The 15,508-nt window shown below is 39.8% G+C and overlaps 1 protein-coding gene across 1 annotated transcript; it reads right to left on the reverse strand.

Annotated features, from left to right (window-relative positions):
- Positions 1-8,253: 8,253 nt before the first annotated feature.
- MRPS10 (mitochondrial ribosomal protein S10) lies at positions 8,254-15,218 on the reverse strand. Its single transcript, XM_018085388.2, has 7 exons — positions 15,144-15,218; positions 11,995-12,053; positions 11,814-11,886; positions 10,652-10,791; positions 10,070-10,178; positions 8,896-8,985; positions 8,254-8,614 (listed from the first exon to the last, which is right to left on the reverse strand). The coding sequence occupies exons 1-7, from the start codon at positions 15,177-15,179 to the stop codon at positions 8,528-8,530; spliced, it is 594 nt and encodes a 197-aa protein (XP_017940877.1). The 5' UTR covers positions 15,180-15,218; the 3' UTR covers positions 8,254-8,527.
- Between the last annotated feature and the right edge of the window lie 290 nt (positions 15,219-15,508).

Below are 15,508 nucleotides of genomic sequence, written 5' to 3' on the forward strand. Positions count from 1 at the left end.
CCCAGCAGCCGAAGGAACGGCGATGGCTGCCCCGCACGGAGGGACGGGTGCTGATGGAGCCCAGGCTGTAATGAGGGAGGGCGGAGGGCGAAGACCTTCTCCGTTTCTCTTTGCACCGCAAGCTTTTGTGTATAATTACCGTAACATGTATTTAATGTATATTATTATATAATAAAGTATATTTTTTTCGCGTACATTGGGGATATGGTTGGATAAGCTTGGGCGTTTGTCCTGGAAATGGTCCAGGTAGGAAGAGACCACAGGTCCAACCTCCCTGCTTAAGCAGGGTCGTCCTAGAGCACCTTGCACAGGATTGCATCCAGATCGTTCTTGAATATCTCCAGAGAGGGAGACTCCACAATCTCTCTGGGCGATCTGTTCCAGTGCTCAGTCACCTGAACAGCAAAGTTCTTATGTTCCAGTGGAACTTCATGAGCATCAGTTTCTGCCAGTTGCCTCTTGTCCTATTGCTTGGCATCACCAAGAAAAGCCTGGATACATTCTCTTGGCACCCCTCCTTTAGATATTTATACACATTAATGAGGATGAGTCAATGAATCATGGAGAGGATGCTCTGAGCTTTACTGCTATGATAAAATTTTTTAATTCTCACAGCATTACAGATGAATGCAATGTCACTTCCAATCTCTAGCTACAGAAGCAGTGATGATCTAAATACAGTCTGATCCACCCTCTCCATACCTTGAGGAACACTGCAAATGGCCTATTCAGGTAGACACTACTTGAGATCCAGCATCTTCCTCAGCTGACCATGATCTGCAGTGCTTTGCTAAAAACTATGAATGTTCTGGGAAAACCTCTACAATAAACCTAGAGGAAGAGACCCAACAGAAGTACTTAAAGTTCAGACTGCTTTATTCTGAAAGGTAAAATCAAAAGCTCCAAATGAAACCACACTAAATTCTGGATCTTCTAATATCTTACTGCTGAATAATACTTTTGTGTGCATGCAGATAAACACTTCTATAGAAAACCACTTTACGTTGTGTCAAATAAATTCAAACTCAATTCTTGACTTTAAAGTTCTTTATATTCCTTACATCCCCGTGTTTCTGTATGATCTAGCAGAAACTCCTCTGGTCTTTAGTAAGGAGAGACTATAAATGGTGTTGTTATGTGCAAAGCACACACAGTAGGTTTCAGTTTGTCTCTGTGAGTACAAAAACTAAGTGAGAGCAAGGGAATTCCAAATAAGATGGAGGCAGAGAGTATTTTAGGGGAAAATGGTTTAGCAGCTGCTGATTGTAGCTTCTTGACTATCTTGTCTTCTTGTCTATCTTGACTTGAGGGCATCCATGGATGTGACTGAAGCAAGGAAGCACATTAACTGCACTTCAGTTACACAGAAGCCTCAGGGAGTTGTTAATCCTGCTGTCTGCCCCTTCAATAAACCCCTGCGGTGTGGAGGAAATTGTCTTAATCCAATCCATTCTACTGACCCTCTTTACCCAGTTCCCCATAGCAAAGAGATGTCAGTGGCACTTGGCTGTGCCCAGCAGCAGAAATTCCCTTAGCAGGCTCTGTAAAAGCCAACACGTTATGTAACAACACTGACTAAAATAAACAATTTCCAACTACCAGGATTTTTATGTGGAGTTGGCAGCCACGCTAAGAGGAAAGATTTTGCCAATCAATCCTACCTCTGTCAGGAGGAGGTTTATTTGTATGTTGCAAAATTGTTTTTTATCGGCTTCTGCAATTTGGCGTCGGAAGACAGCAGGAAGAGCAGGAATCTGTTCAGAGCTGAATTGTGAGAGCTCAGGAGCTCTTTGGGGACTGAATCTGGGTGCAGCTGCTAAGGCAGTGAGCAGTTGGAAACCTCCACATTCCTGTGTGTTTAAACAAAAAGGGGAAATAACAGGACCTTGGTGGCAGTAAGGTTATAGCTTGGACTTCAGCATTTTTTGTACACTCTTTCCAAAATTCTGGCTCTGATGATATTTCACAATATTCCATGGAGTTTTGCTTTGCCTTTTTTTTTCGCTAATTAAAAATGCATTAATCTCAGTCTTTTGTGATGCTCTGAATGCCAGCACTTGCTGCTGTGACCATTTAGTCACAACTGTTTTGACAATAACAGATGGTTTTTCTAGCAGTTTACAAGATTTGGGCCTGTAGCTTAATGTCTACTGTCACCCCCTTTTCCTTCATCCTGACTTCCATTTAACCCCTGAAACCAATGAGACTCCAGGGATTGCTTCCTTCTTTCTGCTTAACTCCTCCCTCCGTCCTCCCCACACCTTGTGTGAGAAGGATCTTGCTTGGGCAGCATTTGGTGTTTAGGATTAAACTATTTAAAACACAGTGGTGCCATTCACAAGTGTCTTAAGAGATGTGCTCCCCAGAAGATTAACACCTCAGCTTCCCTGTGGTGAGGCACTGGCAGTAAAGCTGCACTGACACTGGTATCCCATGGACTGGAGAGCATGTAACCACCTAGTGTTGCACGATAATCCTTTTCTTAAATTAGATCTCTCCACTTGAAAATTTTAAACCAAATTGCTAACTAAACTTGTATTTCTGAAGAAGTGAAATCACATGTAAGTTACACTGGAGCTCCTAGTTGCTAACATGATAACATATCTCCAGTGCCTCTGATTCCAGCAATAATGTAGGAAAGAAAAGGAAGGTAAAAAGCTTGTGTTATTTGTAATCTGTTCTGCTGACCCAATTCTGTCAGCAGCCACAATTAAACCCTGTCAGCAGAAGTCTCTTGCTGCTACCTGTGTATCTCCAGCACTTTTATCTGCATGACATGTTCCAGAGACAGATGGGTTATAAAAGCTGCTTCCTTTATTTTAGAGAACTCTGCTTATCTGAACATAATGGATTCCTCCTTGCTAGTTTATTGCCTTCATTCTTTTGTTTCGTTTCATGTGCAGCACCTCACTTATATGCTTTCCTTCATTACTGCTTTTCTACTTTTGCTTTTGCCCATTCCCTTGTGAAATGACATTTCTTTCATTTTAGTGTATGGTTTTAATTGGAATAAGTTTGTTGATCATATACTCTCTTCCTATGCAAATGCAAAATGGAGACCTAAATTTAAATAATTTGCCCTAAGTTACTTACGCAGTTTAAGTTACACCAGGGACTTTAGCATATAGCTTATAAACTTGAATGCTGTTTTATTTACTAAATGCACTTTTGTGGCGTGTAATAAAAAGAAAGATGTGTGACAAGATACTCTCTGGTTACAATGGGAAAAGTAAGTGATGACATCATGTCTTCCCTGATCTCAGACTATCCTTGCTTAATCTTCTTTGTCACCTCTTTCCATCCATCACTCCTTTCCTAGTAACAGCTGGCACCTGTGCAAAGGCAAGTATCTTGATGTGTCCTTGATGTGCTGCTTGCATAAATGTAGAGAGTAACAAGCAAGTAAATACCAGTGAAAATAAAAAAGCAGAGCCGTGACCAAATATAGTGTTCAGCAGCTGCTGACTTAAAATCTAAAATGAAATTGTTATCACGCAAACCCCCACAAATTTTCTGTTTACTCACAGGCTACTGAAAGCTCTGCACAGGAGCGTGAGCACCGCTGGTGTGGGCCATTTCCGCAGGCCAGTTCAGCTGCAGGACTTTCAGGAAGTGGCATGACTTATTGGTGAAAGAATGGTTCTATTATCTTCTGAAGGGTAACACAGCCACCCTTTGAAGCACGGCCATACTTAAGGCGACAGATTTTTGTAACTTCTTTACCCTCCTTTCTGTAGTATTAATTATTTTTTACTTACGTATTCAAGTTACTCGTTTGTTTATTCTTAAGCAACATGAATTTAGCTAAGAACAAAACTGCTGGGGGCTTTTGTATTAAGTACCTGTTCTCAAATAGCCACATTTAGCTTAATGCTCTCATTTTAGAAACTAAGTTTAGAAACTGCTTTGCCACTGTTTTTTTTTTGCCAGTGTGAGCTGTATTTCTAATGATGTTGAAAATCAAGCTGCAACTCTTTTGACAAATGGCTGATACATTTACTGATGCTATAAGTCCTTAAACTGTGGTTACCTCAACGTATTGTCCATGTAAAAACCACTACAATTAATTTAGTGTTCTTTAAAGAACTACAAAGCTTACACACTGAAAAAATATGGAATATGGAGAACATGTATATATATTATATATAATACATCTTAACATTTTAGTCTGTTGAATGTGAGGGGAGCCCAGCATTTTAGAAAGAACCACAAAAGCTGCCTTGAATCCATGTGTTGTCTATAGCAACATTAGCTTAAAAAAAACCCAAACCCACAACCATTTCTGAGGAAGAATGTATAATGCAGAGGAGAGTTTAACTGCCAGCTTGTATGCCAGACGTGGAAAACTGAATGTGAAAGAAGGGGATGGAGACATAGCTCTCAACTGTCTGTGGGCACCCAGAAAAATGAATACATTCTTTTCAGTTTCAGACTAGTTCTACAGTACATCGACACCCAGATCGTAGAAAACTCAGAGAGAACAGAAGGCCAGATTTTCCAAACTCTTAATACCCTGCACTGGGACAGGTTAAGTAAAGGTATAGATTTTAATGAGGTACTAGAGAGAGTGGAAAGAAATCTGTATTATGAATTTCTCTGCTTCTGGGTGGGTGCCAAAATAAGGGAAGAACTGGACCTTTTAAAATTGATCCTATTTAAAACACTAGAATTTCTTTTTCTCCTAGTAGTTACTGAACTAATCTATATTATAATTTTTTAGGTTCCCTCTCGGATAATGCAGAATTATTGTTTTGGTCTGAAAGTTTCATCACTACATTTGATTTGTGAAGGCAAACTAAGCCTTCTGCTCTTCCTTAGCAGCGTGGCCACTGCAGGCTAAAGTAGTTCTAACTGGTTGTAGGTATCTGAAGTTGTTGTAAATGTTTGAAGTCTTGTTGGTGTTACTCATTTATGATGCCACTGTGTCTCCATAATGTAGATGTTGTAACTTTCTCTTAAGCAGAAGGTGAAACTTTTGTACTCTTAATGGCTTAGGGAAAAAGCCCTATGAATTTTTTCAGCAGCTAACATAAAAAGCGCCCCTTATTTTTAACTGGAAACATATTCTGAGGCAAAGAGGAGTTAATATTTATACAGCAGGAGGGAATGAAAGATGAGTGATAATAATGTGCTGATGTACGGAAGACATTGCTTCAGAGATGTGATACATTGATTGAGTGCTCTCTGATAATATCAACTGGCATTTAAGTAGAAAGAAGAAAATTTGCACTTTTTATTACTGATGTTTCTAGTAATTCAATAAACAGTATTTCAAAAGAAAGACATGTTTTGTTAAGAGAACTAGAAATTTTAAAGAGTGAGACAGGTACACAAAACCCCAAATTCCATAATGCTGTCCTCTTACCATACGTAAGTGTTGCAGAAAAAAATCTTTACCTGAGCTGTGTGCACCTACCTGAACAAATAAATTGTTTGTATTAAAGGCTGGGGTTTTTCATATTCATTCTGTAAATTAAATACCTCTCAGATTTCTGTATCCTACATGAACTGGGTCGTGTAGGGCTTCACTGCTATGATGTTACACACACAGATCCCCTGAGGACCTCAGTGATTTATCATGCTTGGCTTATATGAATGACTGTCAGAAACGTAACTTCCATTTTTCACCACACAAATGGACGAAGATGAATACTGTGGTTTTGTGGAAAGAAAACCCTGAACTTTAGAAGACCACAACAGTCAGAGGGAAACCTGAGGATGAAATAGGAGCAAGAAGTCACACCAACTTTTATGATAGGAAAGACATTTTTGAAAGCCAGTTGTGTTATTTTTGTGGCTGCAGAAATGTGGAAACTAGAGGAAGGGTGGCACTTTCTAATGGCACTTGCTAGGAAAAGCCATGAACACCAGGTGAGGTTCTATTCCCAAATTTCTAATTTGAAGGGACAAATAATAGACTGCAGCTGTTTTAGTGCAGTTTGAGCTAAGAGAATAGCAGCCTTGGAGGAGTTTTAACCACAGATTTATATTACACAAACAGTAAAACCTTCTTATGTCACAACTTCCTGGGTAAATGACTTTCCCTTGGATTTGCTGTATTTCCAGTGCTCCCTGGAATAACAGATAGATAGTAATTAATTTTCTGGCATATGAAGTGCAGAACTGGCAGGAAAGACTTTTAAAGAAAGAAGCTTGCTGTACAGACAGATTAATGCTAACGTGACAATTAAGTTGTGGTAGTGGTATGATTAACTGTAGAAACCAAAACTGAAGTAACAGTCCAGACATGACTGATGACTACTGGCACCTATAAGGAAGAGAAATACATGCTCTAGAGCACTTTGATGAAATGCCAAGAATAAACTGAGACTGTTTCTTTAAACATCACACTAAATGATACAGAAGCTACTGTTCACAAATTGCTTTTGTGCTGAAAGATACATATGGCAAATGAACCCTGGGTATCCTGGAAACACAGGCTAATTTAGACTGTTTTTTAAATATCTTAATCCATAAGTAATAGGATTCTGCCACAACTGCCTTTGAGCAGAGCTTTCCCAACAATTTTTCAATGGTTAAATGGCTCAAAGGAAAGTAACATAAGTGAATGCTCTGATTTACATAATATATTGGTCTGCATATTTTTGATACCTAAAGTAGGCTGGCAGCTGTTAGTCACTAAGTATTTGCGGAAGGAAATCCACCTCCAGTTTACTGGCAGTGACCAAGGATTTTAAAGATTGAATGGACTAAAAAACTTATCTATCTTCAGTGCCAATATTTAGCACAGCTCCTGTTCAGACTGAGACAGTCTAACCATGGATGGAATGAAGAAATTTCACTGTCATATCTAACAACCAGTTTCATGATACTTTTCTAAGTATTTGCTGCCGATCTGTGGGTTTCTGTAACAGCTTTACATGACATCTATTTTCTATTACCCTTGGGAAAACATTTTCTCATATTGGCAGATAATGTTAGACATCTACCCATACAAGCTTGAGGATGGTCATAAAGCAGTCTTCTAAGAGTGAGGAACTGTACTCAGAAACACACCATTTTCCTCTTATTAATGGTTGTCTGACTTAGCCTTTAAATTAGGGAAAACTGAATCAAATATTTGCTTATTGCTCTGTCTGTGTTCTTGAGTATTTTCAGTTCTTTTCTACTGAAGATGTTCCAAAGTGCTCAGTGAGAGTATACCAGCAGGGTGGACACAGCTGTGTGCAAAAGGGTAGAAGAAACCTGACTGGATTTCAGACTAGAGGTGTCTGTCCTTGAAAGCCATAGACAGATTACAGAGGGAGAGAAAGCAAAGGTAATTAGGGTGAAGGTTTATTATTACCTAAGTTCATACACAGTAAAACTCCATCTAGAAAGACAAGGCATTAAACCAAACATCTAAAAATCTCCTCTGAATGACTGACTTGGGTTAAACTTGTTAGTTAGATGAGGCGAGGCTAATGCAGTATCAGCCAGGGGTGAGAGCAGCGGTATTAAGAGTCTGTGTCCTGATTACAAGGTGAGACTGCAGGCTACCAGATACTGGAAGTCAAATTTTGCTCCTGCATGCTGCCAAGCCTTTTCATCCATCTTCATAAAAAAGGCAGTGGTATCGAATTGATATTGAACTGATCCTAAGGATTTAGTTAAGTTCAAAAAAACCACTCCCTCTCTCCTAAAGACAGAAGTGCTGGTTTACACATACAGAGATACTGACAGTGGTTTGACACTTTCATATTCAAATTGGAGTTCTAGGAAGGTAGGAATGCTTTGCTGTGATGCACAGAACATCCTATGTGGCAGATGTTGCCTTTGTTTCAGGGCATGAAATTGGTGATTCTGGCAGTTTTGCTATATAGATGCAAAAGTGGGCACTTCAGATGGGAATCATTTAAGCTTTGAATGTCTGACTCATAAAAGAAGATAATACAGCATGCTCAGATACTGGTGTTTATAAATGGTATGAAGCATGGTGTTTTTATTAATGTCCTCTAAAATGCAACTAAAAATTTTCTGATTGAAAATGAGAGGAGATGGTCAGTAGGTAGGAAGATGGCTCGAGACAAGACCTAAAGCAATGGTTGGAGTGTTGCTGTTGGCACTTGCTAAGAAAGGTGGCACAAAGCAAAAGTGGAGAAACATGTGGTAAAAGAAGTAAAGAATGGAAACAGCTTATCCATCGAACGAGTTTATCCAGTTGGTAACTTGACAACAATCTGGTATCCATAATATTAAACATCACACAAATGGGAAGTGGATTTTCAAGTATTTCAGAATTAAGAGGCCATCTAGCATCAAAAGGATACAATGAATTTATATATACTTATATATACACACTTTCTACAAACTTATTATAAATGACCATAGTTATTGATCATAGAGTACAGTCTTCAATTTATAGCTGTTCAGTCTATGTGTACTGGAGTTATAAGCAAGAATAACTTGAAGAAACAAGAGTTTATAAAATTTCTTTATAAGAGAACTTTTATTTAACAGTAAATTAGGCTGATAGGAGCAATGAATTCCAGTACTCAGTACTAACAGAGCCAAGTACCTGGTGTGTTCATGACTTGACTTCAGCTTCTTCCACTTGAGGCAGTGTATCCCAAACTGGTTTCTTAATGTGTTCAGGTATTCTCTCTATCTTAGTCTAAAAGGAAAGCAAAACAACCATTTATTACACCAACTAGCTAACATCTAACTACTTTGCTTTATTTACTCGTTTGAGATATGACTCAGATTAAAAATGCCACCTAGTGGCACTTCCAAGCAATACAGCCTTTTTACTGTATAATACTTTTGAAAAACGTTCCTTCCAAATTACACCCATTTCCTCGGCTGACCTTCTAAAGATTTCAGTAGTTATTGGTATTTGCATAAGGACTAAAGTCTCATAAATTATTAAATTAATAATGTGGTGTGGAAACTTACCTTTTTTACTTCCATGGCAACCCCTTCAGGTAAGTTTCGTTGCACATACTCCAAGTAAACTGCAGCAGTACTGCTTGTTAGGTATTTTAACTAAAAGAGAAGTAATGTTTTCTAATTAACTACTAATACTTCAAACAGAAAAAAAAAACAAACCCAAAAGTTCGCTCAAGCTTCTTTTAGCTCCTGTTATGGGGCCAAACATAAGAAAGGCAGTTTCCATGATATTGAACAGAGCTGGTTGTTGATCTGTACTCAACTCTTCACGCAAGTATAAAGTAGTTACGTCCCTCCACAGAACTGCACATGCTGCCTGGGATCATAGGCACTGATTATGATGGAAGTGGTCATCTTAACACGGCAGGTATCAGGTGAAATTAATTACAGGTTATTGTAAATCCTGCAACTCCAGAGTTCCACTGATTTTTTTAGTTTCTCCTGGTTCCCACTGAATTACTGATGTTTTAGTTTTTCCTGGAAGGCAAATGTTGTGCTTTATGGTCTGTGCACAGCCATTTGTACTACACTAATGTCTGGGGACTTCAAGTCTCATTTTGGTAAGCACTGTGCAAATGTACAGTAAGACACCCAGGAGCCACAAAATGCTGGCAGTAAACCTTTCTTCTAAGAAAGTCAACCACAGCTGCATTCTAAGCCATACAAATGTCTGTGTCATTGGCCACAGAACTTGTGGTTTGTCTATGCTTCCTTTCTTGCATTTCCTCCATGTAGTTTTAGTTTGCCACATGATGCTGCATAGGGCAAAAGTATGTCTGTTCAAAAACATCAAACAAACTCACAGAGAACAGAACCCTTAGTGATTGGCAACAACAGTGATTTAGATGCATCTTCTTCCCTTCCTGAGAAAGCTTCCATCCCACTGACTTTTCATAACACACATGAAGATAACCCTCAATTCTACCTTATTCTTTTAGTTACCCTTTCAGCTCTTAAGAAGATAGTCAAAACCAGCCTTTTAGTCCAAAAATTACATAGGCTGTGCATTCAGAATAACTTGTGTTACATTTGATGTACCTAAGTCAGCTGCTTTCCGATGTTCCCCTACACTCTCCTCCCCAACCCAAGTAAACAGGAAATTTGTTTTCACTTTTGAACTAACATCTAGTAACATCTTTGAGTCGTGCACCCAGAACGCCTTTTTTTCCTTCTTTCTTACCTCCAAACACATGTAATGTGTTCTCATTTCATACTGAACTCGATGCTTCTTGTAAATATGTACAGACTTGAGAAGTGTAAATCGTTCTATCGTCTTTGGAGGTTTCTCTCTGAACAAAGAAAAAGACAATTTCATGTTATATAAAGGATGATAATACAAGTTTATCTCAAAGATTACGCTGGAATCCCTGTTCTTATTTGACATTTACAAGATCTTCAAGGAAATATGAAACACTGCAGTATAGTTTGTTATTATAACTTACACGGGCATGATTAACACTCAGGTATTAAGCCAGCATTAGCTCAGGGAACCTACAGCACTGACAGCTGTATTTAGAGCACTGTCAATATCCTTCATGTAGTCCACTACAGCAGTGCTGAGTGCAGATCTGCTGCTGCTTTCTTACCACTGTACTGCCATCTAAGAAGCATCAGATTTATAATCTGAGAAAAAACTGTCAGATTACATCCATTTCTTAAAAAAAAAAAAGAGAAAATAATACTTCTAAGCACAGAACCTGAATTACAGTAGATGACATAAGAAGCATCTGACACCACATCACTCTACAGATCAGTTACTTACACTTTTTCAATAGAGATGCCAAGTTCTTTAGCTGCAAGCACCGCGAAATATTCATAGCTGTCCAACACAGCTTTATCGTGACCTTTAACTAAAATGGACAATCTCTTGTACAGTGTTTCTGGCTCATCTGAAAGAGATACCTGCATTTTTAAAAAAGGACAAGAGTTACCACTGTATGTTCTCCTTAATTAATGCTCACACTGCCTGTTTCCTTAACCTGTGTGCCCCATTTGTAAAAGAGGAAAAACACCCCACAACCTGTTCAGCTGCTTATTTATCTAACAGAGGCTGACTGTATTACCTTGATTGGCAGGTCTCGCTCTTATCAGGGAAAGCAAAGTGTGAAGAGATAGCTAACTTCTGAACATTTAGGTAAAATTTCTTCATCCAAAAAGGAATGCCAGACAAATATAAGGAGGACAACGCTAGCAAAGCCAAGAATGAAATTCATTGTTAAAGCAGGTCTGGAGCAGCAGTATTTGTATTTTGAATACCCCAAATACTTAAAAGTTTGCTTGGGTATGAAAAGTAACCAGAACATTATGGTCAACCACCAGAATTCTCACTTTGCTAAGTTAGTTATAGGACTACCTTAAACATAGCAGGCTTCCCAAGGTGTATTATCCTTTATGTTTGTGCAAATACAAGTTTATGATTTTCAATAAGAACTTCGATTTCTGATGGCCTGGGCTCACTCATCATCTGAAGAGCCTTGATGTGTATCTAGAAGTACTGATTTTCCCACAGGTTTACTCCTAGGCAGTTTAGCACAGTAAATCCAGCCATGTGCCAGACACGGCAGGAAGGCTGAGGTCAGCACTGTAGATCTAATGCTGCCTGTGAGATGTTTCTGAAGCCCTGGACAAAAGGCTACTAAGGTGCCACAGGTGCTGAACTGAATGTGGCCAAAAAGCTGGTATTTCATAGAGTTATGGCTGCATACAGAAAGCAGAAAGTGACTAAGTGAGAACTGTGAGCTAAAGAATCTTGCCCAAAAAAACCTCGAAAGATCTCAAATGCCAGTAATCTAAATTATTTCTTTCTCTATGACAAATCATTAAGACAGAACTTTAAAAACCTGTAAGAAAGGAATTCAAGCTTTTCTGTGTGTTCTCTTCATAACTAAGACAATGTACAAAATACTGTGCTACAAAACACTTACCAAAGGATTGGTCTTAGGCTCCTGTGTATCAACATGGGATCCAGCCAGCCATGCTCCCATCAAGTTGTAGCTTCTAGAAATACAAGGTGAAAAGCATAAAATGAGTTGTTAAAGATGGAGTTATTTTTTTTTTTAGGGACTACGGAGGAGCAGTGAAAGAAGGAGGGTCCTTTATACTTACGGAAGAAAATACTGCTTTTGCATAATTCTGCTTGCATAACTGACAGGAAAAGTTGATCCCTGTATAAAACAAATAAGTTATGCTGTGGGTTTTCCCCCCCAAACCAGAAAGTAGTCAGTTAATACAAGCTTATTAAAAATTACTTTTTTGTACACCAAAGCACAGCCCATTCCTAAGCACTGAGCTGGCAAAGTATGACATCTGCTCCATTGGAAAACACAGGAAAACAGGACCATGGAAATAAATTTCAGTATACAATAGCACCTAAAAAAGGAACACATTAAAGGCACAATAACAGTATGCACTTACTAATGAGGCACCTGAATAGCAACCACAAAGCATATTTTCAACAGAAGAATGTATTTTTTTGTGGCATTAGATGTCATTTCTGTGTGTTTTACTTTCATAGTAGAATACATATTAGTTTTGTCAAGTGACAAGCCTAAGTAGGACTTGTAAAAGCAATTGAAAACAGTATTCTAAAATGCAAAAATTCAACTTCTGAATTTAACTGGAAATTTTCCGTTTTTTCAGAAAAAAAGCTCCTTGTGATTTTGAACACTTGCTCTTCTGAAGAGAACATTTAAACAGAAATCCTTCTTAAAAGTTAATGAGTCATATTTAAAAGATAACATGATTCTTCTGTTTTAAAAAGGTAATACAGTTGTTAATAGAGATGTAACATTGCTATTTTTCATACTAGAATAACTGTTCCCTTCTGAACATTATGTGGCTTCTAGCTTCCTTCCACAAATTCTTCATTTGACAAAGTTACAGGCTACTGGGGAGGGAAGGGGGCAGGAAGGAACTTTCACTTGCCTAACAGAGCCTCAGGGCTGCAGCAGAATGCTGAAGCCAAATTATCTTATCCTGCCCCTTGATACTCTTTTTTAAGAGGTGCTGGAGTCATAAAGAGAGAAGACAGATAGCCTACCCACGAGTTATACAGGCAACTGTCTAATCAAAACATCAGAAAACAGCCAGAACACTTTTCTAGGTAATCTTTCTGTAGTTGCTCGTGGATGTGCATAACTGACTACATGATGCTACTAGGTCCCTAACCTTTTCCAGCATGCAGTATACACTCATTAGACATTAGCAGTGAATGAAGCTGTTTTCTGAAGTAATTCTGCCTCAGTCGCCACTTTTCCTACAAATGCTGCTTCCAGTAAGGAAGATGACTGCAGGAAGAGGCAGGACAGATTCCTGTTTACAAAGGTGACTGTTGTACAAATGCCTCCCCTTAGGCAACCCTTTCAAATCCAGATGTTCACAGAGAGCCACTGGTGTTACATTCTTTAAATGCATGTCACTATAAGCAACTTCAGGAGCACTGAATATTTACCACTGTACTTGATAATCATTCATAATGTTCCAAAGTTTTTATGTTGGGAACTACTTGAGCCTTAATACCTGGAACTACTAAAATACATCTGATAATTCTCTAGTGACATCTAATAAAATAGAGGGACTCTTTACAAGAGCGTGTAGTGACAGGACAAGGGAGAATGGCTTCAAACTGAAAGAGGGTAGGTGTAGATTAGATATTAGAGAAAATTTCTTTGCTGTGAGGGTGGTGAGACACTGGAACAGGTTGCCCAGAGAAGCTGTGGCTGCCCCATCCCTGGAAGTGTTGAAGGCTAGGGTGGATGTGGCTTTGAGCAACCTGGTCTAATGGAAGGTGTCCCTGCCCATGGCAGAGGGTTGGAACTAGATAGTCTTTAAGGTCCCTTTCAACCCAGATCATTCTATGATAAAATTATGTTGATACTCGCATGTCAATTCTCTATCTCTGAAGTCCAAACAGTGCCTCCCTTCCATTCAACAGCAATATGAAACACAATAACCATCACCTGACATCACTTCAGGAAGCAGACAGGCCTATAAGCATAGAAGATTGTATTCAGTGCAGCGCTTAAACTGTGTGTGCAAGTACATGGCACAGAACCTGACCTCAGATGACAAATGTAAGACTACTGACTGTAATCATAACTAACTTTTTTATCTGTTTTATTTTTTGTGTGTATGCAGTCTCTGTTATGTATTCTTTTACTACTAACTGCTTGACCTTGTAATAACGGATTAATTATTTGCATACAAAGATATGTGCACTCAAAGCATACTGTGCTATATGGTTTTGGATACAAAAAATTCCGTCTTCATGTAATAAAGATGAATCAAACAAAACACAATGAAGCAGTAGAGTCCTATCCCACAAGCTAAGCTCTCCAGCCTATCCAGTAGTCTACGATTGTGCATGTTATTCCCACCACATGCCATCTCCGTTTGTTACTAATTACACAGGTATGCATCACGTCTAAAATTAAAGGTGCTCTGTGCAATTTTTGACAAACTGATACACTGAATACCTCAGGTAGTAAAGATGGTGTTCAGCAGGCAGGAAAGTGCACTTTAACAGCTTCATTCTCTGATTTAAATACACTTGATGTACTCTCGCTAATGGTCATCATAGAAGGTGCAAAAGACACTCAAAGTCTGCAGAATTCAATTTCCTGTGCGAACCAAGACCTTGCATAAAACATAATTACACCTCTCCTAGAGCAAAATAGCCTTAACTTTACTTGGCTGAGAGATTCTGAAGTATTCAAGGGGAGACAGAAGCCTGCAAACTAAGCAAGTCCAGAATACAGTGCACACACAGAAGGGAATTTAAGCTTCAGAAAATGAACAGTAAACACCCAACATCGAATCTTATCAATTTAAGAGAAAGCAATCACCCTTCAGAAGTCAAAATCAGCAAGAAACATCGGCAGTGCAAAACATCTCACTATTTTTTAACATTTTAACTTCCAAGATTTGAAACTTTTAAGACGAGAAATTGGCTTGGCACAGGACCTCCAAACCCAAGAGATCTATTCCTCACCATCCCTTACACCCAGAGGAACTGCTGGGAAAATAAAAACAAAAAACAAACAGAGCTGCAGGCAAGAGTTCTGAGGACCCATTAGGCGACGATGGCGTGCAGAGACATGGCCCCACGCTGTACAACCCCAACCCTCCCGCAGCCCAAAGGATAACATTTGCCATGTCCCCTTTTCCCACTCCCCTCAGGAATGAAGACGCCAAGGGAAAGCACGAGGAGGAGGAGAACGGGGCTCCCCCGTCCCCTCTCCCGCCACACGCCGCACCTGACAGAGCCGCCGCCACAGGCATCCGGCCGCCATCTTGTCTCCGCCCCGACCCGCCCCCACCGCCCGGAAGGAGAAGCCCGGCCTCACACACCACCCCTGCCCGCAAGGGAAAGGCTCTGGCGACAGAACAGCGCTCCGGGCCGGGGAGACGACTTGGGAGCTCGTTTGGCGCCCTGCGAGCTTCTATTTCGTCTCCCCGCCCCCGTCCCCGCCTCCCCCAGGCGCTGCCTCAGGGAACGACCGGCGGTGGAGCAGCTTCCCCTCGGCCGCTTCCCGCCAGCGGTGGCCCCGGTCCCCTCGCAGGCACTGCCCGTCCTGTTCTCCAGGAATCCTCTGAAAAACCGATTACATGAACCTTAGTT

This window comes from Manacus vitellinus, unplaced genomic scaffold (assembly GCF_001715985.3).
Source record: "Manacus vitellinus isolate BGI_N305 unplaced genomic scaffold, ASM171598v3 scaffold_8_pilon, whole genome shotgun sequence".
In the NCBI taxonomy this organism is placed as follows: domain Eukaryota; kingdom Metazoa; phylum Chordata; class Aves; order Passeriformes; family Pipridae; genus Manacus; species Manacus vitellinus.